At 48.6% G+C, this 26,355-nt stretch overlaps 3 protein-coding genes across 7 annotated transcripts; 2 read left to right on the top strand and 1 right to left on the bottom strand.

Annotated features, from left to right (window-relative positions):
• Positions 1-2,655: 2,655 nt before the first annotated feature.
• Positions 2,656-7,072, top strand: TUBB4A (tubulin beta 4A class IVa). Its single transcript, XM_056822569.1, has 4 exons — positions 2,656-3,058; positions 3,832-3,940; positions 4,084-4,194; positions 5,292-7,072. Exons 1-4 carry the CDS (start codon positions 3,002-3,004, stop codon positions 6,350-6,352), a joined length of 1,338 nt encoding a protein of 445 aa, XP_056678547.1. The 5' UTR covers positions 2,656-3,001; the 3' UTR covers positions 6,353-7,072.
• A 2,528-nt stretch (positions 7,073-9,600) lies between these two features.
• Positions 9,601-19,277, top strand: DENND1C (DENN domain containing 1C). Of its 4 annotated transcripts, XM_016432667.2 has the most exons (23): positions 9,603-10,470; positions 11,838-11,902; positions 12,060-12,103; positions 12,335-12,384; positions 12,650-12,769; positions 13,027-13,096; positions 13,177-13,257; positions 13,407-13,481; positions 13,989-14,042; positions 14,133-14,243; positions 14,851-14,951; positions 15,054-15,099; positions 15,180-15,281; positions 15,980-16,105; positions 16,345-16,446; positions 16,534-16,624; positions 16,718-16,758; positions 16,854-16,925; positions 17,529-17,573; positions 17,657-17,764; positions 17,860-17,936; positions 18,008-18,209; positions 18,733-19,277. In XM_016432667.2, exons 1-23 carry the CDS (start codon positions 10,454-10,456, stop codon positions 19,123-19,125), a joined length of 2,193 nt encoding a protein of 730 aa, XP_016288153.1. In that variant the 5' UTR covers positions 9,603-10,453; the 3' UTR covers positions 19,126-19,277. The 4 variants fall into 4 exon arrangements, with proteins under 4 accessions (XP_056678545.1, XP_056678543.1, XP_016288153.1 ...); XM_056822567.1 differs by having other exon boundaries at positions 9,601-10,470; positions 16,345-16,624; XM_056822566.1 differs by having other exon boundaries at positions 9,603-11,902.
• A 786-nt stretch (positions 19,278-20,063) lies between these two features.
• On the bottom strand, positions 20,064-24,822 carry CRB3 (crumbs cell polarity complex component 3). Of its 2 annotated transcripts, none has more exons than XM_056822570.1 (6): positions 24,738-24,822; positions 22,716-22,900; positions 22,275-22,449; positions 21,416-21,486; positions 20,947-21,090; positions 20,064-20,517 (listed from the first exon to the last, which is right to left on the bottom strand). In XM_056822570.1, the coding sequence occupies exons 3-6, from the start codon at positions 22,351-22,353 to the stop codon at positions 20,437-20,439; spliced, it is 375 nt and encodes a 124-aa protein (XP_056678548.1). In that variant the 5' UTR covers positions 22,354-22,449; positions 22,716-22,900; positions 24,738-24,822; the 3' UTR covers positions 20,064-20,436. The 2 variants fall into 2 exon arrangements, with proteins under 2 accessions (XP_056678548.1, XP_056678549.1); XM_056822571.1 differs by having other exon boundaries at positions 22,275-22,446.
• Between the last annotated feature and the right edge of the window lie 1,533 nt (positions 24,823-26,355).

The raw sequence follows: 26,355 nt of genomic DNA, 5'->3' as shown, positions 1-26,355 counted from the left end.
ATCTGACGGTATCTGTGAAAGGAAGGATGGGAGGAGGCTGTGGGTCTGTCGAGAATCCAAAGATGACTCCTTTGTGCTCCCAGAGAGGGGCTGTGGAGCTGAGCACAGCATGACACAACCCAAACAGAGCTGGTGTTTGTCACCCAGTTAGCCTTTGTCTGGGAAGCCAAACAGCTGTGTCAGGCCATGTGAGAGTAACAGGACAGGCAAAAAGCCAGAATCAAGACCTCTGGGAGGGCCTCTAACTATCCCCCATGCCTTCAGCTCTACCTGCAGGCTCGACTGATTTGGGAGTGGTCCAAACATCTCAGGATCATCCTCCAAATCATCCTTCTGTCCTTGCCATTGCTGGTGGGTTACATCCAAATTTCTGATTATTGGCATCATCTTTCAGATGTATTCCTTGGCTTCCTACAGGGGATGACCACAGCCATCTGGATGGGAGGTCTTATCCCCCAGGGAGATAGGGAACATTGAGGTTCCCAGGGTGGTTGCATGGGGAACCTAGTAAAGGAAAAGGAATGACCTGACTGGGACTTAAACCTTGATGTAGGCAAATGCTTTTCTGCTCTCTGGGCCTAAATTTTCTCCTCTGTAGAATGGGGATCATGGAGTAAGGTAATGAGTGGGAAAGCACTTTGGAGTGATGAGGGTAGGTGGAGGTCAGAAGAGAAAGCCAGGACTTTCTCCCACCCAGAGCTCTGGGAGGGAGGGACCTGGGATCTCAGATACAAAAGGCAGAACTGGGATTGAAAACAAGCTGCCTTGGGACACTCTTCCACAGGTCTTCTTTATCTCTGATATATTTCTTTCTAAGAAGAGTTTGCTTCCAGCCTCCTCCTCTTCCAAGAAGCAGAGTTTGAGTGAAAATACTACCTTCTAATCTTGGTGTCCCTCCAAGTCCCAGCAAGTCCCCCAACCATGGTGGAAACTTGGTGTCCTCTCACCAGAGGGCCAGGAAACACAATATGAATATATGAAATGAATATTCCATTGTTCCATTTCTTATTTCCTATGTCTTCAAGCACATTAAATCTTCCTTGAAGATCATGGTCTTGATCCTCCTTAACAGAAGACCCCAATACAAGTGAAGATGCCAAGTGACTAGAAGGAATGATAGCAGGAAATTTTACCTTCACATGGCTTGGGCAATAATCAGCTATCAAACTGGTTGTGAAACAATATTTAACAGGTGGCTGGCCTTTGCTAGGTGGGCTTAAGACAAATGTCACACCAGATTGGCACCCTTTTCCTGCCCTCTATAGTAAGGAGGACATGTGTCTAAGAATTTAGGGTTATCATTCAGGAAGGAAAGGGCATCCTCCCTCTCAGTCCTTGGCCCCTAATAATGCAATGTGTATACATTGTTTTAAAATAAATAATGGTTCAGGGTTAGACACTATTCTGAAGGACTTGGGAACCCTAGATACCTCATGAGGGAACAGGGGCTGAATTCCCACATCTCCTGCCCTCAGATGAGAATCTTGAGGCTGGGAATAAAGGAAACGTGGGTTCTCATTCTAGCATTCCCACTAAGGCACTGCATGATAAGGCCTTCCCCCTCTGCAGGCCTCAGTTTCTCTATGTGTAAATTGGGAGGAGCTGGATTCTACTGAATCGCTAAAGACACTCTAAGCCCTGAGGACACAGTGAGACTGGGTGGCAGATAGGGGGCTATGTTGTTGACCCCTTTCATAACACAATCTGTCCAAAAGGAAAAGTTTCCTGACCCCAGAGACCTACAGTCACCTATGAACCCTCCCCACTTAGGACTGAAGGTAGAAGTAAACAGCCTTAGGTGGGAGCCAATCCAGGCTAGATTCTGAAGTAGAAGGGATTTGCAGTGGAAACCGGGGAAGAAGACAGACTGATGGCATGTGTGGGACTCCAGGTGGGAGTTATTAACCTAGGAAAAACCACTCATCACATGTATGTTTGTTCCTCTACTGCGATCCCCAAGGGAAGTTTATTGTAGAAGCACTGTAGGCCGCCTTGCGTTAGCCAGAGAGCAGCATAGCGAGGAAAAGGTCCTGCCTGGCCACCCTACTGGCGAGTGAGGTAAAGGGCAGCATCCATTCCAATCCTCCCCAGCTGCAGCCAAGGTCTTCCAACGCTGGTGACTCTGAGCCTCCATAAAGCTTTGGTCCCCATAAACTCCGGCACACGCCACTCCCATCCACCCCTCGCCCCATACACACACACACACACACGAGCCTTTGCGCTAAAACCAATCTCCATAGCTTTGATTTCGCAATCCCACACACCCCGAGGCTCAAATCCTTCTAAATCACCGCTCTCACAGTAACCCTCGCCTAGAAATGGAAGGGAGTGAGGGCCAACTAGATAACCCCTAAGGTGCTTTTCTGCCCTAAATCTAGAGCCATCCCCTCTTCACCATTACACACGAACCACTCCAACCACCTCCTCCCAGGATTTCTGGTGCAGGAAGCTCCGGAAAGGAGACCAAGTCCCAGGGGTCTCCTCGCTCCCCTAAAAGGGTAGAGATAGGATAGAGAGGGAGTCCCACCTCCTTGAAACCCAGCCTGGAGGAGGGGGCTCCAAGGTCAAGTTCACGGTTCGCAGTTCGGCCAGCCCCAGCTGAACCGGGGTGGGGGAGAAGAGGAAGGAGAACGGACTTCGGAATAGTCTCCTTCCGTACTAGGGAAGGGAGGCAGCCGCACTGCGCAGGGCGGTGCCCCGACGCGGACCCTTGGGGAGTCACAGAAGGCCCTGGCCCCCGCCCCTGAGGTTGCAGGTGCAGCGAGACAGAACACGCACGCGCTCTAGGAGAATTTTGGCTGGGCCGAACCGCGGGACGGCTGGGAGCCGGCTCAGCAGGGAGGGAGGGGGAGGGGCGAGGGTCAGTGACGTATATGGTGACGCTGCGCTGCGCGAGGGGACTTATAAGGGGCGGCCCGGCTGGAGAGACACACTCTGCGTGCGCCTACCCCTCCCCTGGAGTGCGAGTACTGGAGCGCGCGCGCGCCCCCCCGCGGCCACCATGCGCGAGATCGTGCACCTGCAGGCTGGCCAGTGCGGCAACCAGATCGGAGCCAAGGTGGGGACAGCCCTCCCTCCCTTACAGGCCCTTACAGGCGGCGCGTGCGCAGAGCGGGGTGCCTGGGGAGGGCCTGGGGCCCGGGGGGTGGGGGTGTATCAGCAGCAAGTTCTGTAGGGGAAACTGAGGCAGTAGTATTCTCCCCCATGGCGGGGACTCGGGTGTCCTAATAAAGGAGGGGGGAGGGATACCTCGGGGGAGAGGGTCCCTTGTGGGAGAGAAGTCAGTGGGCTGGGAGACAACCTTGCCAGTGAGGGAGGTGGGAGGAGAACATCCCAGACTGCACCCCTGCTGCGGTGGCCGCAATGTCTTGGGGAGAAGGGCCCCCGGCGTTCCATCGTGGGCCTGGGCTGCACAGCTGACTCTGGCTCCAGCGGACCTTGCGGATATAAATAGATCCGCCCTTGCTCCCTGTGCCAACACCCTCTCTCATCCAGCACACACACACTAACCCCGTTGTTGGAGCCCGGCAGCCCAGTCAGCCCTGCCCGAGAGACCCCCGAATGAGGGCTTTGCCAAAAGGAACCAGCTGTACAGCCCTCTCTGCTTTCTCCACCCACTCTGGCTGTCTCCCTGTCTCCCCAGTGGCTGCTTCCCGTCCCCTCCCTTGGTTGTCCGGCTTTTGCTCAAGGATTCTCCCTCCTCTCTTCACCTTATATTTAGGCGACTGAGCCCCGGAGTACACACTGGGTGTGGGGGTTCTCTTAGGATCCTTCTTCCCTGGAGGAGGGGAGGCCCCGGCCCCACCCTCTTCATGATTTTTCTTGCTCTAGTTCTGGGAAGTCATCAGTGATGAACATGGCATTGATCCCACTGGCACTTACCACGGGGATAGCGACCTACAGCTGGAAAGGATCAATGTTTACTACAATGAGGCCACAGGTGAGCCAGCCTGTGGTCTGTGGCCCCAGTGGGGGGGTGGGGGTGGGGAATATGTCCCTGATGGGCGCTGGGTGCTGAGGTGGGGGGATTGGAGACAGGGTGGAATGCATGAGTCCCTGGCTCTGACAGCCATCTGTCCTCAGGAGGGAAATATGTGCCCCGGGCAGTGCTGGTGGACCTGGAGCCAGGGACCATGGACTCAGTTCGTTCTGGCCCCTTTGGGCAAATCTTCAGGCCGGACAACTTTGTCTTTGGTGAGTCACAGAGATACAGATGCATGAATGTTATGATTGTGCTTACAAAAGACCCAAAAAGTCACAAGTCTCTCCCAAGAAGGTGGGGGCAGGGTTGACCTTTTCTTTTTTAGGGTACTGGGTTTCTAGGCTTTCCCTCTCTTCTCTCTCTCCTCCATCTTCTACCTCTTCATTCTTTTTTTTTAATATATTTTATTTGATCATTTCCAAGCATTATTCGTTAAAGACATAGATCATTTTCTTTTCCTCCCCCCCACCCCCCATAGCCGACGCGTTAAGTCCACTGGGCATTAGATGTTTTCTTGATTTGAACCCATTGCTTTGTTGATAGTATTTGCATTAGAGTGTTCATTTAGAGTCTCTCCTCTGTCATGTCCCCTCAACCTCTGTATTCAGGCAGTTGCTTTTTCTCGGTGTTTCCACTCCCATAGTTTATCCTTTGCTTATGAATGGTGTTTTTTTCTCCTGGATCCCTGCAAGTTGTTCAGGGACATTACACCGCCACTAATGGAGAAGTCCATTACGTTCGATTATACCACAGTGTATTAGTCTCTGTGTACAATGTTCTCCTGGTTCTGCTCCTCTCGCTCTGCATCACTTCCTGGAGGTTGTTCCAGTCTCCATGGAACTCCTCCACTTTATTATTCCTTTTAGCACAATAGTATTCCATCACCAACATATACCACAATTTGCTCAGACATTCCCCAATTGATGGGCATCCCCTCGTTTTCCAGTTTTTGGCCACCACAAAGAGCGCAGCTATGAATATTTTTGTACAAGTCTTTTTGTCCATTATCTCTTTGGGGTACAGACCCAGCAGTGCTATGGCTGGGTCAAAGGAGATATTCTTTTGTCGCCCTTTGGGCATAGTTCCAAATTGCCCTCCAGAATCTACCTCTTCATTCTTAACAGAAACAAAACCAATTCAAAAGTTCTCCCCAAAGAGATAGTACCACCTAGGAGTCCTGCCTCCCAGCTTGCCCCTTCCTCTCTCTTCTGCTTAAGGGGTTGCTGGTCCAAAAAAGCAAGTGACTTGCCCCATGGGTCCTCTCTTCCCCCTCCTCCTGGGACTAAGGACTTCTGCTTATTCATTCCAGGCCAGTCGGGGGCTGGGAACAACTGGGCCAAAGGTCACTACACAGAGGGTGCCGAGTTAGTGGACTCTGTCCTGGACGTAGTTCGGAAGGAGGCTGAGAGCTGTGACTGCCTGCAAGGATTCCAGCTGACCCATTCGCTGGGAGGGGGCACAGGGTCGGGCATGGGCACCCTACTGATCAGCAAGATCCGTGAGGAGTACCCAGACCGCATCATGAACACATTCAGTGTGGTGCCCTCCCCCAAAGTGTCAGACACTGTGGTGGAGCCCTACAATGCCACCCTCTCGGTCCACCAGCTAGTGGAGAACACAGATGAGACCTACTGCATTGACAACGAGGCCCTCTATGACATCTGTTTCCGAACCCTCAAGCTCACCACACCCACCTATGGGGACCTCAACCACCTGGTGTCTGCTACCATGAGCGGGGTCACCACCTGCCTCCGTTTCCCAGGCCAGCTCAACGCTGACCTGCGCAAGCTTGCAGTCAACATGGTCCCCTTCCCCCGTCTCCACTTCTTCATGCCCGGGTTTGCCCCACTCACCAGCCGGGGGAGCCAGCAGTACAGGGCACTGACAGTCCCTGAGCTCACTCAGCAGATGTTCGATGCCAAGAATATGATGGCAGCCTGTGACCCCCGCCATGGGCGCTACTTGACGGTGGCCGCTGTCTTTCGTGGCCGCATGTCAATGAAAGAAGTAGATGAGCAGATGCTAAACGTGCAGAACAAAAATAGCAGCTACTTTGTGGAATGGATCCCCAACAATGTCAAGACAGCAGTGTGCGACATCCCTCCCCGGGGTCTCAAGATGGCAGCCACCTTCATTGGTAACAGCACCGCCATCCAGGAGCTATTCAAGCGCATCTCTGAGCAGTTCACAGCCATGTTCCGCCGTAAGGCTTTCTTGCACTGGTACACGGGTGAGGGCATGGATGAGATGGAGTTTACTGAGGCTGAGAGTAACATGAATGACCTGGTCTCAGAGTACCAGCAATACCAAGATGCCACAGCGGAAGAAGGAGAATTTGAGGAGGAAGCTGAAGAGGAAGAAGTAGCCTAGAGTGTTTCCCATTGGATCTGCCTACAACACAGACCTGATATACTAATTCTTTTCTGATACTACTTCCCCTGGATTCTGCCTTGATCCTGTGTTTCCTCAATTTCTCTGCTCCATCTTCCAGCCCCATTTTTCTCAGACTCCTCTGATCTCGCCACTTTCCCCCCTCTAATTCTCTTACATTATCTCCCTGTCTCCAACCTCATCCACATCTTACCCAGCCTCTCAGATCCCACCAAACCTTTGTTTCCCCAATTTTCCTGATAATTTCCCCCTGATTTTTCTCCAACTTCTATGACCTCAGCTTCTCTGATTCCCTCCAAACCTTCCTTGACTTTCTTATCCTCTCTCTGAAACTACTCCTGAAAGGGGGTTGGGGGGAGGCAGGGTGTGGAATATTAGAGAGAAGGATTTAAACCTAGATAAAACTTTAGAGATTACAAGTCCCTCTTTATAAAAAAAGGGGCACTGAGTCACACATATAGAATGAATGATAGAGTTGACTTGAACCCGGGGTCCTTAAGTGGCCCCCCTCTTCCAAATAAATCCCTTTCCCCTCACAAATACCTCCACCCTAAGCTGTGTTGGGCACATTTTCATTTTACCAAATGAGCATGCACTAACTCCCATCTTAGCCTAATGTTGTGATTTAGATGGGGCTGGGGGGGGGGGCGGGGTTCAGTGAATGTTCCTAAACATTTATACAATAAAATCATGATAACACCCTTGTGTGCAGAAGTCTTACTTTGGAGGGAGGTTCTGGGTTCAGAGGAGACTGAGGATCGAAGAGTCCTTGAGTAAGGAGGTATCCCCCTCCCCCACTGTCCAAAGAAGTCTGTGCCTGTCCCCCAGCCCAAATCTGAGACCTGCCACTTGTGCCCAACCAGCAGCTGAGCTAGAGAGCATGACCTACCCCACCCTGCTCAAAATAGCCCGAAGCTGTGTGCCTGGTCACCTGACACCAACCTCTATGTTCCCCTAGGAGAGAGGCAGAGCTGAAAAGGGCAGAAACCCAGAGAAGGAACATGGGACCGATTGTTCAAAATTGATAGACCCCAGGTTTGTGGGAGCAAAAACAGAACAGACTCTCTCATAGGACTTGATTTCATGTGATCCTTTTAGCTTGTTAGAGCCAAATCCTAGTTATTGGATTATCTGTGTCATAACTTCTGAGATCCCTTCCAGCTTTGAAATTTATCTAGTCCAATTCCTGCATTTTACAGAGGTAAAGAGGCTCACCTCTGATTACATAGATGGTAAACAACAGAACCAAGATTCAGATTCTGCCTCCTAGATACCACTGAGCCACACTTTAAAAACAAATACAAAATCTGGATGAGTATTGAGAGTTCATTGTAGTAGATATATGGAATCCCTGATGAAGGGAACTATTCATCATTCAAGACCCTTTGGCAAATCCATGAAATTGTTTTCTCTACCTATTCCTAAAGATAATGGCTTGTCAGAGAAAAGATGATCCTTGGTTTCCCCATTGGCTAATGATATGCATTTCCACCTCAGAGAATCAGACTGGGATATGACCAAATGACTGACTAAACAATCCACTTTGGAAATAAGAACAAACAGATGCATACTAAGATATATGTATAGTTACAGATATGCACTCTGAGACTCCAGATCAAACTGAATATAGATGATCTGGAGGTATTCCATCTTCCCTAAAACAGGAATTTTCCCTTTTTGGGGGTGTATAATTTATTACAATTTTACCAACAGACTAATCTTAAACATCAAAGAAAAACAATGAAAATACATAGATATAAAAAAAACAGTAATGATAATATGAATGTGTTGGATGGGCTTGTTTTTTGGTGCAAAGTTTCTCAAAAAGTGTTAACTAATAATACTGCTACTCATTCTTTTTTGACTATTTTTTTTTTCTTTTAAAATCTGTCTCTGCCACCACCAACCCCTGTTGAGCTAATTGAAAAGGAAAAATGAAGCCCTTAAAACATGCATAGTCCAGAAAATCAATTTCCCATATTGGCCACATCTGAAAATATTTCTCTGTATTTTCAGTTCATCATACCTGTCAGGTGAGTTGGTATGCTTCAACTTCATTCTTTTGGTTTACCTTTGTGTTCAACAGGGTTTTTAAGTTTTTCTAAGTTGTGTATTTTTGCAATGTTTTTGACACCAGTTTTTTTTCCTGGTTCTTGCTTATTTCACTCTACACTAGTTCATAACAGTATTCCCAGTTTCCTCTGAAACTATCTTGTTTGTCACTTCTTCAGGTACAATTATTTCCATATACCACAATGTGTTTAGCCAGCTAATGTTTAGTCATCTATCCAATAGAAGTGTACCCCTTTAGTTTCCAATTTTGGTCTACCATTAAAATGCCTTCCATTGTTGTTGTTGTTTTTTAATATGGGTCATTTTCCTTTCTTTGATAAAACTTTCCACTGAGTGGACATTCACCTTTTCCCTTTTAGGTAAATGAATAAGTTTTTAAAAGCATGTATTAAGAGGGCAGCTGGATGGCTCAGTAGATTGAGAGCCAGGCCCAGGTCCTGGGTTCAAATCTGCCCTCAGACAATTCCTAGCTATATGACTCTGGGCAAGTCACTTAACTCCCGTTCCCTAGTCCTTACTATTCTTCTGCCTTAGAAACAACTGAAGGTAAGGGCTTAAAAAAAATAAAGCAAGTATTAATAGGTTAGGCTACAAATACATAATATAAGACTGTCCCTGTCTTTTCGGGGTTTACATTCTAATGGGGGAAGATAACACACCTAGGGATATAAGGGAGAGTTGACCAGGGAAAGGAGTTTGAGTCTGGAAAGTTACAGAGATTGTAATTAGAGCCATGGAGCAATTCATTCATATGCCCTTTACAGAAGCAACAGTAGTACTGATTTGATTTTCATTCAGTTGAAGGAATGGAAAGTATGTAGGGAGAATGCACTGGCCTATTTGGCAGGGCAATAATGGGTAATCTTGATGGGATACGAAGCCTCTCCTAGGAACAGTGAGCTAGGTAATCTTGTACTCATTCACTCATCCATCAACACAAGTCAAGACCAGGGCAGGACTCCCAAAACTAACCGGATTAAGAAGGAGCAGGTTTAGAGTGACTGGCAATGGATCTAGGTGAGCAGGGCCAGAGTTCTTCCATCCCACAATCTCTTCTCAGTGATGTTCCCACCAGCTAAATTGCACACATGTCTCCTATCAGGATCTCTCTCCTCCTCAAGTGCCCAACTTTGCCCCTTCTCTCGTGGACTTTGGACTTAGCTCCACTCCTACCTTTCCAGGACAACATAATTTGTCCATAGATCAGTTGGAGTAAATCCAATGTTGGATTTGGATGCAGGCACCTTCAGCTCTGGAACATGAATCTGATCTCTGGGTATGTGTATAGCCACAGCTGCCTACTTCCTGACAAATTAGTCTCCCTCTGGTGTCAGAAGTACAGTCTGTGTCTGTGTGTGTGTGTCTGTGTGTGTGTGCGCGTCCGTCAGTCCCATGAGGAACAGGAAATGGTGGGAAGGTATGTGTTCATTTGTGTTTGTTTCGAAGTACCTCATTCTCCCTACACAATTTAGACTCCCCCTAGTGGTCTTCCTGCACCTGGACAGCGGGGTAATGGAAGAGTCCAGGGGAGGAGGGACAGAGGAATAGGGAGAAAGAGATGGAAGGACAGGGCAGGAAAAAGGAGACTAGGAGAAAGGGAGAAAAAGAAGCTCCCTGGATAGATAGGAGTTTCAGCAAGTTGCACACCAGTTCCAGTCAGCAAGAGGTGTTCATCAGCAGGTGTCCAGCTTTCCCCAAGTGATGGTGTAGGGGTGATGCTGGCCTCCAGCTACTTCAGCTGAGCTGGACCCAGAAAACAACTCAACAGCCCCACTTCCTCATGGGGAGACTAGAAGGCAGTGAGCCTGGGTTCTGCAAAGCTGTCAAGGGAGGGGAGAGTTGCCTCCGGGGACGTCACCCAGCAGACTTCCTCTCTAAGCCACACAGGAAGAAGAAAGGGCCCAGCATCCAGCACCCGGGGTCCACTGCCTCAGCACAGGCCCCAGTAGGGACCCCAGGAAAACCTGTCCTGGGAACACTGTGCTGCACCCATTCAGCAAGGGGACCATGGGATCCGATAACAAGTAAGATCCAGGCGCTTCCCCATGCCCCTTAAATATAGTCTGAGGGTAAGAACTTGAACTGAGAGCTCTTGTGCGTTGGAGTAGGGGAAAACAGAGGAAAGGAGGAAATAAATTCCGTGATGGGGTGCAGTGAGTTGGCCACAGCCCTAAGGAATGAAGAAGAGTGCTTCTAAACCCACCTTCAAACCTTCTTCTGTAGCCTCCATCATCTGTGATCCCCTTCAGCCTAGGGCTCTGTCTTGGTAGACCTTTTTTTCTCTGCTGGTCTGAGTTGCTGCAGGTCTCTAGCTCCCTGTCCCTCCTTGCCTTCATATCTTCCTCTTTTTGCATTTGTATCTTTCTCTGTCTCTCTATCCCTCCATCCTTATTTCCCTAGGCTCTGCTGACTGGGGATGGTCAGAAGGGATGAATGATGGAGATAAGAGAACCCAAGCTCTGGTGCCCTTGCAAAAATACAATGCAGTCATGCACGAGGCCAGAAAAAAGGCAGGAAAACAGATAGAAGAATACACAGAGAGCCAAGGCATGCACCAACAAGCAAGCATTTATTAAGTAAGCATCTACTAGGTGTGTTGGGCATCTGTTATGCATTGGCATACAAAGAAAAAAAGCAAAAGTATCCAATTATCCCTACCCTCAAGGAGCTGACATTCAAAAATGGAAACAATGTGCATGTGTTTTGGTTTATACAAAATAGATACAAGGACAGAGAGATGCACTATCAGCAAAAGATGACAGGAGCTGAGTCTTGAAGGAAATTAGACATTCTAGGAGGTGGGGAGGAAGGGCATCCTAAGCATGTAAAACAGCCTATGCAAAGGTATGGAGACAGGAGATGGAGCATCATGTATAAGGAACAAAAAGACGAATTTGGTTGGACTAAAGAGTGAGTAGAGGGGAATGATATATAAGAAGACTAGAATGGTACCTTGGGCCAGTTTGTGTTGTTGAGTTGTTTTTTTCAGTAATATCTGACTCTTTATGACTTCTATTTGAGGTTTTCTTGGCCAAATGACTAGGTTGATTTGTCATTTCCTTTTCTAGCTCATTTTTTAAGATGAAGAAACTGAGGCAAACAGAGTTTGTGACTTGCCCAAGGTCACATAGCTAGTGTTTGAGGCTGCATTTGAACTCAGATCTTCCAGACTTCAGGCTTGGCTGTGTCACTTAGCTGCTGGTTAAATTGCTCAGTCAATAAGAGTTCAAACTCAGAACTTCCTGACTCCAAGTTGAGCCCTTGATCCAATGTTGCCAAGCTTTTCCTCCTTAGACAGGAAATCTCTCTCTGTCGCTTTCCTCCCTTTCACACACACATACACTCACCCCTGGGTACCCAAATTGAAGCCTCAGCCCTCTTTGTTCCCCAGGGAGGATCCCAAGAGCACATTTGCTTGGTTCTTTGAAGCTGCCTACCCCACTTCTCTGCAGGAGGGTAAGTAGAAAGAGTTCCATCTAATCTGGTAGGGCCAAGATGAGGGCAGGAAAAGGGGGTATAGATTGTCATGCTCTTGTGCTGAGGCAGGGAGCAGCAACAGGGAAGGCTGAGTTGTTTGGGAGGCCTTGAATTCACTAACCGGCTTTCCCCGCAGCACCTCCCATCCTTCGCCAATTCCCTAAAGATTTCTGTGATCAGGTATGTGCCCACCCCTGCCCCAGAAGCCAGGGCCCTCCACCCTAACATCCCTTCCCTTCTCCAAGGGGGACCGAACCCAAGAGAGGGATGGGGAGGGCAATAGAACCTGGATGTCCAGACCCTGATGGGAAGATGTAGTAGAGGCCTCTACATCCCAGACTGGACCTTCTCAACCCCCAACCCCAAATGCTGCCCCTAGTCAAGTTGGCTTCACTTTGTTTCCATCCTTAGGAACTAATGCAAATGGTACCCAAATTCTGTTTCCCTTTTGACTTGGAGAGGTGAGGAGATGATGGAAGACATACAGAGGGACAAGGGAGCACCATGATACTGAACCACACACATTCAGACAGAGATACAGCCCAGAGGGAAATAACAGGACAAAGGGACACTGAGACTGGGGCAGGGAGGGGGGAGAGAAAAGACTGATGGATGGGATCAGTTTGTATGTTCTGCTAAGAGGGAGTGGGGCTGGGAGCTGAGATGAAGTGGGTGGAGGTAGGCATCGAACAGGAACAGCTTTCCTTCCCTCCCCCCATTCACCAGGGCAGGCCACAGTCTAGCTGCCCAACACTTCACCTTTGTCCTAACTGACTTGGCTGGGAGTCGAAGATTTGGCTTCTGCCGCCTGGGGACCAATGCCAGGAGCTGCCTCTGCATACTCAGGTGGGGGCTGTAGTGATCATTGGGCTGGGGGCCAACAGGCCTAGGTTGTCACTGATTAGCTGTGCAAGTTCCCTTCTCTGCTCTGAGATCCATCTGTCAAAAGCTAGGGGGTGGAAGGGAGCATGCCCAAATTAAATACTCCCTAAGGCTCCTTCCAGCATTGATGTTCTATTCTAGTTCCCTTTTCTAAGGGCTGGGATGGAAAGGGGGATGATACCCTGCTCCACCCCAGAGCCAGCTGCTCTTTCTCCCCCCAGCGATCTGCCCTGGTTTGAGGTCTTCTACAAACTGCTCAACAGCGTTGGGGACCTATTAGCCCAGGACCAGGTGAGGCCTCCCTTTTCCTCTCCCCTCATCTTTGTCTGATTTTTTCCAACTTCCCTGAGCCCTCCTGCCTCCACTCACAGGTCTCTGAAGCTGAAGAACTTCTCTCTACCCTGTATCTGCATCCCATACCTGGGCCAGAGGCCCCTTTGGGGCTGTCCCTGGTAAGTCCCCTATTCCAGAACACCTAGGGCTCCACTGCTTTAGGGTTCCAGTTGGGGGAAGAGAGCCAGATAACCAGCTTGTCAGGGGCTGGACTGGAAAAGCACATTGGACCCATTCTTAATTCCTACTTTTCCATTTGGATCCTCAGGACCAACAGGAGGGCAAGCTAAGAATTTCCAGTCATCCCAGCCTCCTACCTCCTGCACCTGGGACAAACCAGCTGGTGAATGGGGAAAGGGCTAGGACTGGGGCCAGGGAGTAAAACATCCAGGAAACTCCAGAGAATGGAGACCTCAGATAGAATTTGATTATCTACCTTGTCAGGAAACTGGTGGCAAAATCCAGTGGGAATCTGGTAGATGTCAAAAGATGCCCTAGTAGGGAATCAAAGTAGGTTTTAATTAACTCTCTTTACCATTAATAGACCTGGTGGGATCTAATGAGACATTTTGATGCAAATATAATGGCACTAACTAGTGGAACTCCATGGAGACTGTGCAGAAATTTGTTGGGACTGGTGTGCATCTTTCAAAAGTTGGTGTTGAAAGCCAGAAGAGATCATGTAGAGGGCTCTGCTTAATTTGGAAGTGGGGGAGGAAAGGAATCTGATTAAAAAAAAAAAAGGCCAGGATGATCAGGAAGAGAATGGTGAGGGGAGGCCGGATTTCTTTGGGCATTTGGAAGTCAAGAACCAGCCTGGTGTAACCTCTATGTGCCTCTTTCCCCTCAGCTATCCTGCTTCATCGCCCCAGTTTCTGGATGTCTGCCCTCCATCCCTGAAAATGTGAGTTGAGGTCCAAGTCAGAGAGCAAGACTAGGATGGGCAGTAGAGACTTCAAGCCCAACTGTCCCTTGTCTCTCCATCTGCCCACAGAGGAACCTGACAGAGTTAGTGGTGGCTGTGGCTTCAGAGAACATCGTGGGCTTATATAGCTCTCTGCTCAGTGAGCGTAGAGTTCTGCTCAGTGCCAGCAAACTCAGTACGGTGAGGTCCAACTTTATTTTGGCCCACCCAGGCCTAGAGATGGAAAGAACAGATTAGGGCAAAGGGAGCCCAAGGACCAAGGGGTTAAGGCTGAGAATCCAGGGACTAGGGAATGAAGGAGTGGCCACAGTGGCTCTAAGGGGCTTAAGTCTCTGGCAAGAGAAGTGAGGATGAGAATCAAAGCTCCTGATAGGATAGGGAACAGGACAAGTTACTGGAGATCAATGGGAACCTCTGGGCTAGAGGGAAAGGCATAGGGGCTAGGAGTTAGAGGTAGAGAGATGAAGTGATGTCCAAGGACAGGAGACTGAATGAGGAATGTGACAAGGGTACTGGTACCAAAGATCTAGGAGGGACCGGTATTAGGAAAAAGGGCATCTAGGTATGGGAAATTAGTTCTGGGCATAAGGAGCTGGAGTGAGTGAGGAGTGAATGTAGAATGGAAGGAACTGTACTATAGGGTCCAGAAACAAGGGAGAAAAGACTGGGGGATAGGAGGGTCATGGGAGTCCTGTGTTGGGGAAACCAGGGCATCTGTAGAAACCTGTATGGCTGGGCAATGGGTCTCTTAACTCCTTCCTCTCTTTCAAATCTCCATCATTCCCAGCTGACAGCCTGTGTCCATGCATCCTGTGGCTTGCTATATCCTATGCACTGGGAACACATACTCATCCCCACACTGCCCCCTCACTTGCTGGACTACTGCTGGTGAGTGGCCAAATAACATGTGGAGGCTGGGCCCTGAGCGTGATGACCTCCAGAGCTAGCTTTCCCTTCTTTACCTTACCTGAGCTCTCCTTCTGCCTGCAGTGCCCCCATGCCTTACCTCATCGGTGTCCATACCAGCCTCATGGAGGTGAGTAAGGCTGGGACACAAAGGGACAGTTGGCTCCCTTAGTCCCAGAAATTGGAGGGGAACCTGACTTTCTCCCCCAGAGGCTTCGGGAAAAGGGCCTGGAGGATGTGGTCATCTTGGATGTGGACACGAACACCTTGGAGTCACCATTCCAGGATGTGGAGACACTGCCCCCAGATGTGGTCAGTCCTTAACTACCATGTGATCCCCTTCCAGGCTCCCCATGTCTTTGACAGCCACTTCTAATTTAGTATCCCATCCCACCACAAAGCCAGTCTGGGTAGTCAGTAGGGCATACATAGATCACTCTCCTTTTACAGATGAGCATGATGGAAACACATCCAAGAACATGAAGCACTTAGAAATGTTGAAATAATAGACCAGGAGTCAGGAGATCTAAATTCTAGTCCATTTTTACTCTGAATTCATGAGTAAATCACTGTTCTTCCACATACCTCAGTTTCCCCCTCTATAAAGTATGGGGGAATATGTGATAGAGAAGCAGTTAGGGAATTTGAATTCAAATCATGACTTGACTAAATTACCCTGGGTCACCTAGGTGCCCTTTCTTAAACTGCTTTGTGCCTGTTCTCATGAAATATGAGGGTGTTGTACTGGACAATCCCCATGGTCTCTTACAACTCCAGATCTATAAAGATGCCTTTCAGCTTGACATTCTAAGCTCTCCGTTCTTTAATCTCTCCCCAGCTCTTTCTGGGTTCTGTATAACCACCTCCTATTCAAAGGCCCTTCACTCTTGCCTCCAGATGCATCATATGTTCATCTTCTGGGGCCTGAGCTTCTCACATGGAACCTGTTGGAGGCAGGGGGTGGGGATGTTCCCTCTCAGGTCCCCTGGTTCTGCTTCTCCCCGGACCAGGTGTCCCTCTTGAAACTAAGGCTAAGAAAGGAGGCTTTGGCTGCTGGTGATGGTGTGTCTCGACTCTTTCTGAGGGCTCAAGCTGTGCTGTTTGGTGGCTACAGAGATGCACTGATCTGCAGACCCGTAAGCAGCCATCTAGATGCCCCAGGCCCCAAGGGGGAACAGATGAGACTGCTGAAGGTTGGGGAGCAGAACCGAGTTGCTGATGCCTCAGCAGTGGGATGGGCATAGGTGTGACTGCATAGATTCCCTTCAGTCAGCTCAATTAGGGGAATCAAGGGCAGCCCTCTGTGGTGGGTGGTGGTCTCCAAGGTGAAAGTCTGAAAATGAGGGAAGCATCTTAAGAGGCAGTGGCCCTCCAGGGACAGCCGGTGACATTCAGCAAAGAGGCTTTTCTGGCTCAGAAGCCAGGACCCCTGCAGGCCTTCAGGCAAAATGCCATTCACCTTCAACTCTTCAAACAGGTACATCCAAGCCAAAGGGGCTGGGCAGGGGGGCTGGCGCCCACAGGCCAGGGCAGCCCACAAATCCCCTGCTTTCTTCCTCCTCAGTTCATCGATGAACGCCTGGAGAAGCTGAATTCTGGAGAAGGCTTCTCCGACCTGTTTGAGCAGGAGATCACTAGCAGTGGACTAGCCTCAGGTGAGCCCGGAGGCTCCCAGCCTCCATTAGGGGTGGGGGAGGGAAGACTAGGGAAGCTAACCCAACGCTAAAGACTCTCTCTCCCCAAACCAGGAAGCCTCCGATCCTATCAGCTCTGGGCCGACAATCTGAAAGTAAGAGTATTTCCCAGACACCCACCAACTTTTCTCCTCTTCCCCAAACCCCTCACCCCCACCCCCAATTGAGCCTCTCCTCTATCCATCCTCAGAAAGGTGGAGGAGCCCTTCTGCATTCTGTGAAGGCCAAAACCCAGCCAGCCGTGAGGAACATGTACCGCTCAGTAAGCACCAACTAGGAAGGAGATGGGGGTAGGGCAGCAGAAACCAGAATTGTGTGCCAAGCTGGGTGGGGGGTGGGGGTAGGGGAGAGAATCTTGAGAAGAGCCAGGAGCTTGCAGCTAGGGCTCAGGGGCAGGGAGGGACCCAGGGAGCTCACCTGGTGGGTGTGGAGGTGGAGCAATCTGCAAGTATTCCAGTTAACTAGTTGCAAAGCTGGTTCAAATAGTGAAAGTACTTCCACAAAGAAAATGTAACATTTTAAAACTACAATCTAGTAAGGGTTACATTCTTGCATCTTCAAATTTTGGAATGGGGGGGAGAGGGAGAAGAGGTCTTTCCGCCTCAGCCCTAGAACAGAGCTGGATTGTGTTAGGAAGATCTGGGTTCAAATCCCACTTAAGACCCCCCCCACACACACATGCGCGCACACGCACACAAGTAGCTTCACCATTTTCAGTCAGTTTCCTTATCTGTAAAATGGGGACACTTGTAAACACTACAGGCAGGGTAGCCAAGAGGATCAAAGGAGATAAGGTGAAAAGGGCTATGGATGTCAGGCATCATTAGTTAAGGCTGACACGATGTCATCTTTTTCCCATCCCCAGGCCAAGATTGGGCTCAAGGAAGTGCAAAACAGGTTAAGGTACAAGGTAAGGCAGAGAGAGACTTATTGGTGGTCCTGAAGGTGGGGTTAGGAGAGGATTTTTGGCTTATAAGCCTCCCCCCACTGCAGGATAGCGACTCCTTGCTGCAGAGGGGGGGTTCTCTTCGGGTTCCAGCTCCTGACAATCGCTCAGAACGTCTGCAACACCGCCTGCCCATCACCCACCACTTTGGCCAGGTAAGGGGCACATGATCAAACACCAAGACCCACTTTGCATTCTGAAGGGAAAGTCGGGTAACTGCTAACCTGCCCAACATATTCCCCCCTTTCAGTCCAGGCCCTTGAGACCCCGTCCCCAGAGGTCCCAATCCCGATCTGAGGACCAGGTGCCCTGGGAGGAAGAACACAGGTAGGTTGGATTTCTCTGGGGCTGGGATTCTAGGTTTAGGACCACAAGTTGAGTCTTCTCCCCTCCCTTAGGGAGTCCCACTCTGGGCCCAAGGAACCCTGGGGACTGGAGGACTTCGACAGCAACTTCCTGGGTTCAGGAGAACTGGACCTGCTCGGGGAGATACTGGACAATCTCAGCATTGGAATAGCTGAGCCTGGTGAATCCCCTGGTCTACACCCCAGCCACAGCTTAGACAACTGCCATTTGGACCAAGGTGGTTGTTTCAAATCGGTGAGCACCCCACTGCACTATTCACCTCAACTAGTGGGCTCTCCCCAAGATGGAGGAGGGGTGGCATAACTCCATCAAGTCTCTAGGGCACCCCTCCCCCCAAATGTCTGGACATTTTTCTAGGAAGCTCTTCCCCATCCCCTTTCCCCCGTAGAATACTGCATAGGATGTCCTAGCTATAAGGGTCTTTACAGGTCAGCTAGTTTAAGAAGAATCCTCCAGTTTTTGCCACTTAGTAAATGTGATCTTGGGCTAGTCACTTAGCCTGATTCATCCATGCGACTGGACTAGATGACATCAAGAATCTCTTTCACTTCTAAATCTCTGATCCCCAACCAAGGGTCCTCCAGCTTTTAGCTTGAAGGCCTCCAGGCAAAATGGACTTTACTACTCTCTAGGCAGCCCATTCCAGTTTAGGGCAAGGCTGAGGATTAAGAATTTCAGTAGTGATTTTAAGTATTCATCCTCTTTGCCCAGGAAATCCATTCAGCTAACTTTCTCCACTCTCTCCCCTCCCCATCAGGTACTCCAAGAGGAAGAGGAAACTCCAGAGAAGCAATTACTGTCTCCCACAATCTTTGCTGCAGCCTTTTCTGGTCAGGGGTCAGAAGAAACCAGGACTTCCCAAACCTCTGTGGAGACTGAGGACCCCCAACTACCTTCCCCGAGTCATCAGCACTTCCTGACTGACAAAGAACTTCCAGAGCCTCACTTGCTGCCCACCAGGCCCCTTGCTGTACCTCATTCCTCCCAAGCGTTTGCTGAAGCCGAGACTCCCAACATCTGTGCAGAATGCAGGCCCCCCAGCCCTGTGCCTGTTCCCCAGAACACTGGTAGAGGGGTAGCCCCAAACCTCAGAGAGGGGGTTTCTGTTCAACCCAGGGTTTCTCAGCTCAAAAAGAGGTTTGAGGGTTAGGGGCAATTCCAGATCAAGGAGAGTAGGGGCAGAGATCCAGTCACTAATTAGGGTTCCCCCCCCCACTCCAATAGCTATTTCATTTGTCCTATCAAGTCCCACCCTAGTCCTCAACCTCCCCCCAATAAAATTCTCTATCAGTCCAGTGCCAATGGCCTCCATCCTCACTCAAGGCAGAATTGCTCTGTACACATCAGGCAGCTTTACCAGCCAGTTCCCCAAGTTGAGGGAAATACTGGAATCAATGAATGAAAGGTCTGGGAATCTGGGTTTGCTTCAACTGTGTCACCTAGGAACAAAGTTTGCAGCTGGTAGATGTTGTTCCTTTGGGTCACGTCTGACTTATTGACCCCATTTGGGGGTTTTCTTAGCAAAACTTCCAGATTGCTATTTCCTTCTCTAGCTTATTTTTACAGATGAGTAAACTGAGGCAAACAGGGTGAAATTACTTACACAGCTAATAAGAGATTAGATTTGAATTCGGGCAGGTGAGCCTTCCTGATTCCAGGGCAGGTACTCTATCCACTTCCAACTAATAGATTAAGGTACTCTTTCAGAGCTGAGGAAACTGAGGTCCAGAGATAACTTTAGAGACCATTTCCAATCAGCTAGTGATAAAGCTGGGATCTGAAACCTATTGGAACCAATAAGTCCTAAGTTCATATCCTGACTTTGATGATTAATAGTTAAGCTACATAGGTGACCACAGGCAACTGAAATCTAAATCTTGTTTCCTCATCTATAAAATGAATGTTAACACCTATTTCATGAGGTTGTGGTTAGGCTCAATTGAAATCATGTAGGCAAAGCATTTTGGAAACTTTAAAAGCATCAGAGAAACAGTTGTGTGGCTAGGGAAAAATCTAATTATTTACCACCCCTCCATAATCCCAAGGACATCAGCCCCACCCCAACCACTACTCGATAAAAATGCTGGGTTTGGCCTTAAGAGAATCTTTATAAAAAATACAAATCAAGCAGCCCTTCCCAGGGGGCAGTTCTAGGGAATTGGAGGTAGTAGCCTGGGGGGGGGGGGGGGTCGGGAAGAGGGGTGGAGATAGGAAGAAAGGGGGAGGCTTTCAGGAAGGGGCGGAAGACTTTTCCAAGCACCTCCTTTTCAGTTCAAATACCTATTATTATTCACTGGGAGGGGAGATTAGTCCTGAGAATTGTTAAGTGGCCCAGGGGAGGGTGGAATGTTAATCAAGATGGCCTGGGGAGGGAGATGGGGTGTGCTTACTTTCAGTGCCCACCAAAGTCTCTTTCCCCACCCCGCAAAGGGGAAGGGGGTGCAAACTTTTGGCACCCACCCTAACCCCAGCAGGACACCCAGCCCCACGCCTTGTTCTTCGAGTCCTGGGGACCTGGGGCTGCCTCAGCCGCGTGGGACAACTGAAAGGCAAGGAGATGAGGGTTGAAAGGCAGGAGCAAGTCATCTGGGGAGAGGGCCAGGTGGCCATCATAGTCCAAGTCAGGAAAAGCAGTAGCGGTCAGTCCCAGGCCACAGTCCACAGTCCACAGGCCAAAGTCAAAAGTGTGCAGCAGGCTTCATGGTGCAGTAAAGATGGCCATGACCAGCACCTTATGACAGTTTCCCCTTGGCCCACTCCCTGCCAGCCCCTAGCATCTGAGGCCTTCTGTGTCACTCCAGATGCTCCCTGATGGGGATTATCAAAATGATTGAATGCCCAAATGTCAGGCAGGTCCAAAACCAGAAATGGAGTACAAGGTCATGTATGAGGAGAGGGGATGCAGTGCTCAGATGAGCCGCTCCTCAGGGGGAAGCTTCAGGTTTGGGGGTGGTGGAGCCCGGGCACCCACCTGCTCTTCACTGCTGGGCCGATAGGTGCCCTCTGTCTGTCGTTTCTCTCGAAGTTTCCGACCCAGCAGGACCAGTGCCACTACCAGGAGGAGGATACCCAGGATTGAGAATACAGTGATGATGGCTGTGACTGCACCCTGGGACTAGGTGGGGGGGAAGGAGGGGAGTCACTCACTGAGGAGGCAGGGCAGATCTTCCCTTATCCACCCCCACACACATCTAGATACCACCCCTCCATTTGCCACACATATAAAACAATAGGGAAGAACATTATAACACTGAACAGTCTGAGCTGCCAAGGAACATCAAGTCCCTCTTCCACCATGGACGTCGATGCCCATTCTCCTTTACAGATGGGAGACAGAGAGGCCAAGTGAATTTGGGTCAAGGTCCAGTCTCCCCATTCTCAGCTCTTCCCATCATACTACAAAATTACTGGTGGAACCATTCCCCTTGCACCAAACTCACCAGGGCCCCGCTGTCTGGTGGTGCTGTAGAAGGAGTGGTAGTGTTGCTTTCATGCTCAGTGTATCTAGAAACTGTGAAGGGAGCAAGCGAAAAGGAAGGGGTTCCTTCAGTCACCCTCAAAACTATCCCCGTGGCCCCTTCCCCTGTGCACCCTCAGGCCCTATCAACCCCAGGCTGTGGGTGTGGCCGTTACTACTTAGACCAGGAGTATCTGACTCACCAAACTGTACCCCCCCCTCACTGGAAGAATGATTTGAGCCACTCCCCAAGGCTTCAGTGGGCCAAGAATTCCAAAATACCTGTGTCCAGTTCATTAGCAGAGACTAGATTTCCCCCTACCCAGTTCCCTAGACTCTCTTTACCAGGACACAGTATAGGTCAGAGAGAACCCAGGGCAAAATTTAAACCAACCCCAGACCCTCTTCCCCAAATCCAGAATCCTATTCCCCTGGTGCTGAATCCCTCCCTCCCCTGTATCCAGGCATCCAACCCTACCTTCTCTTGGGACACAAGTTCTAATATTTTTCCTAAGAGGGGATCCACATGTCCTAGCCTCTAGCTCTCTTCTCCAACCTAAGCCTCATCCTTTTTATGGGAATTGCAGTTTGGGAATCCCAGCTAGGACTAGCTTCCTTTTTCCAGTACAGAACCCCAGTTTAGGTTTACCCCTCCCCTTAGAAACAAAATACCAATGATCAAAAAAAAACAAAGATCGGTCCTTGGGCTCCATTTCCAACCATATGCCCTGCAAGGTATCCCCACTGAATTCTAACCTATAATCTGTCCCCCGCCTCTCAGAGGACCCTCCACTTCTGACCAAAAATAGGGAACCCAGGCACCAGTCCTTGAAGTCACTTACCATGGGTCAAAGCGGGCTGGGGGCTCAATAGCTGCAGGCTCAGTGCCAAGCACAAGCTCAGGCCAGGGCTGCTCTCCATGGGACCCTGGGGAACCGAACCAGGCCTATGCTGCTGCTGACCTGGCTCCCGCTCCCAAACTGCAGGATCCTCCAGTGGCTATCTCATCGCAGGCTACTGTGAAGGGGAAAAAAGAAGGGAAGAAAGGAGAGAGCCCGAGACGGAGGAGGGGGAGGGGAAAAGGAGGGAACAGAGACGGGAGCCCGGCTGGGCAGGTGTCCCCAGCCCAGAAGAAACTCAGGAGTCCCGCCTACCACCACCCCCCATCCGTTCTTCCCAGCCTAGAATTAAAGATTAACCCAGCTTGGCCCGGAAGAAGGTCTGGGGTCGAAGAAGGAAATTAAGAGAAGGGAAAAGCTGGACTGCGCTGCCCCACCCCCTACCTGGCGCCAGCTTTCAGCTCCGGTCCTCTCCCCGGCAGTCGGTCCTTCAGTCCCACAGTCGTCTTCGGCCGACTCCACCCGCTCACGTGACCCGGAAAGTTTAGTCACTCACCTGGGAGGGGAAGCGCACTTCCTGTCTATGCACCTGAGCCCCAGGTGAGGGGGCAGGACTAAACCAGGCACACCTGTAACCGAGGACGCACACCTGTAAGGTGGAACGGTTGTATTGGGGGTACATGCCCCGGTAAAAGGGGCTACATCTATAATGGGAAACACACCTGTTGGGAAGGAGGAACCATTATAATGAGATATATCAGTAATGGGTGGGAAAATCATACCGATGGGAGGGGAAGGAACACATATCTGTTAGGGAGCATGTAACCTAGGGGGGTTAAATCTATGGGAGACACATCTGTAACGGGAAACACATAAGAATGCCTGTTGATCCGATCCGGCATAGACTTGTTTTGGGAGGATACACACCTTTAATGTGATAAAAAAATATATATATGTATATATATATATATATATAATGAAGGACACACTGCTGTAACAAGACTTCAATAGGTAACTACATGGTGAGGGGACATACTTTAAAATTTTAGGAAGGACATAGTTATAATAGAGGATGCACCTGTGGCCAAGGATAAAACTTGTAGGAGTCACATCTTTTATGGGGGGTTCCCATTGGAGTATTATACATCTTTGGGGGGTAATATACATTATATATCTGCAATGGAGGAAGCAAAAGCCACCAATAAAGAGTAAACCTTTATTAATCAACTATTTTATAATCTTACAAAATAATCAGTTCATTAACATATTGACTTGTTATTTAAGGAGGCCATGCTTGTAATGGAACATACTTGTTGGGGGCAACACCTAAAATAAGGAGCAGACTTGTAAGAGGGAGCACATGCCTGTAGGGAAAGATACACATGTTATGAAGAATATAACATAAGTTTAACAAATGAATGACACACAACTGTAATGTCAATGGAACATCCCAGTAAAAAGGAAGTTATCTATAAGGGGAATATATCTACTAGGGAAAATGTTCAAATATTTCTCTTACTGAGGATTCACCATATTCCATCAATCCTAGGAAACTAGCTAGGCAGCAATTGGATGTTTAGTGATTAATGATAAAGGAGGAGGGGAAATGCTTCTAAGCCATGCCTATAAGGAAGGAAAAATTAACTGTAAACTTTGGCTTGGGAATATGCCTTCAATGGATATCCCATGTAGAGATACAACTGAGTATAGCATATAGGATCATAAATTTATTAATTTGGAGCTTGAAGGAACCAAGAAGTCACCTACTCCAACCCCTCATTTAACAGATAAGGAAACTCAGGCTCAGAGAGGTTAAAATTATTTGTCCAACATTATACAGGCAGTAGTAGATGTGAGATTTAGACTCAAGTACCTTAACTCCAAATCTAGCATAAATTTCATGACACACATTACCTCTATTGCCTATAGGGGGTCTATCTATATGAGGGCATATACAGAGGAACTAAAAAAAAAATAAAAAGAATCTTAACTGAGTTGCCTTAAGGCACTCTGCTCTCCTCTATCAGCTATCACTAACTGGATATCCTCTAGACATCTTAAACTCAACATATCCAAAACTGGACTTCCTAATTTCCCTAATATTATGAAGAACACCACCATCTTCTGTAAGGGTCAGAATGTAAGGAATATAAAAGGTTGGAATAGATTATTTAAAAATAGGGTCATCAGGAATTTAATCAATTCCAAAATACTTTTTTAGCAATTTCTTTATAAAATATAGAAAGATTGAAAGTAAGAAAATCAGAGAAAGGATAGGGTAAAATATCTAACCTACACATTTAAGTATTTTGCTCCTTCCCCTGGCTCAACCCATGCAGGGCTAATTAGTCCTTAGCCAGAGGGGCCTCAGCCTTGAGCCAAGGACCTAGGGATGCATGAAGCCTCTCTCAAGAGGTAGGTCTCTCCTGAGGCTAGTCCCTTCAGTAGTCAGCCTTTTCCACTTACCCCATGTGGTAGTTCTAAGGGGAAAAAAATCCAAGAGCAGTTCAAGGTCTCCAGCTGGAGCTCCTTCAGGATCAAACTGAAGGCAATAGCTATCTTCACAGGAAGTTCTTGGCATTTTTAAAGCCCATTCCTTTTCATCACTTCCTGTGACTGCCTTCCATTTTACTTGTACCAATCACAGCTAAAGCTTTGCTTAGGACTGCCCAGGGGGAGTCAGTCGATTGTGATTGTCACCCACTATTGCACACATGGGTCACAGACCTCCTCCACTCAAGTGTAAGTGGGGTGTATAGGCTTCTGGTAATTAAATCTAAAAATAATGGGCAGGGGAGAGTTAATCTCATTTTCACACTTTCTACCCATGGAGACTGGAAATCTAAATGTCATTCTCAACTCCTCATTCTCACTTTCCATATTCAATTAATGGTTAAGTTTTGTTGTTTTTTACTTTGGCAATATCTCTCAGAAATGCTCCCTTCTCTCTCTGATGCAGACCCTCAGTACTTCATACCTGAACTATACAGTAATAGCCCTCTGGTTGGTTTCCTTGCTTCCAGTTTTTCCCTATTACAGGCCATCTTCCACTAAGTTGTCAAAGTGGTTTTTCTTAAGTTCATGTCTGACCATACCATCCTCCCTAACCCATTCACTAAACTCTAATGGCTCCTTATTATGTCTAAGATCAACTGTTTAGCATTTACAACCTGATCCCCTTCCTCATCTTATCTAGAAAGTTTACTACCCCAACTCTATATACATTTTTTTTAAACCTTTACTTTCTGTTTTTAAAATCAATACTGTGTATTGGTTTCAAGGAAGAACGCTAAGAGTTAAGTAATGGGAGTTAAATGAAGGTCACTTTTGAACCCAGAACCTCCAGTCTCTTGACCAGGCTTTCAGTCCATTCAGCCACCTAACCTAACCACGCCCACCCAGTGCACTCTTCAGTTCCATCCGTTGGCTTCCTCGCTGATCAAAAATATAAAAATCCAGCTCCAGCTCCACCTGCAGGCATTATTGCTGGCTGTTTCCCATACCTGGAACTTTCTCTCCTCATCTTTGCTTCCTGGCTTCTTTATCTTTAAGTTTCAGCTAAAGTACCACCTTCTGCAAGAATTCTTTCCTGATCCCCCTTAATCTTAGTGGAGCCCCATTTTATCATGTATACAGCTGGTTTGTACATAGTAGTTTACATGCTATTTCTCCAATTAAACTTTGAATTCCTTGAGAACAGGAACTGTCTTTTGTATTATCCACCGGGTTAGTACAGTGACTGGCATACAGTTGGTGCTTAATAAATGCTTGTGTTTATTGACTAACTCTAAACCCGAGGAAATTGCCCAGGGTTTTTACACCAACTCTCAATGAACCAATTCCTTTTGCCCCTTCCCCAACCAGGCACATCTTCCTAGTGATGGAAACTGCACCAGAAAATTGGTACCTAGATCATGGATATGCTTTCCATTCTGGGAGCTTCCATCAGACACACGATAAACGCGTGGCCCGCATTTAGGAGTGGGGAGATGGAATAAGGAGCTGGGATACTCTCAAAATTAGGGTTCTCTGAGTTCATTGTGGACCGTGGCTCCTTTAAGGAGTTCCGGAGCTGGGCGGGGCC

The sequence above is a fragment of the Monodelphis domestica genome, chromosome 3 (assembly GCF_027887165.1).
Source record: "Monodelphis domestica isolate mMonDom1 chromosome 3, mMonDom1.pri, whole genome shotgun sequence".
NCBI lineage: Eukaryota > Metazoa > Chordata > Mammalia > Didelphimorphia > Didelphidae > Monodelphis > Monodelphis domestica.
Note: the sequence above shows the minus strand (reverse complement) of the source record. Positions and strands in the feature narration are given on the sequence as shown.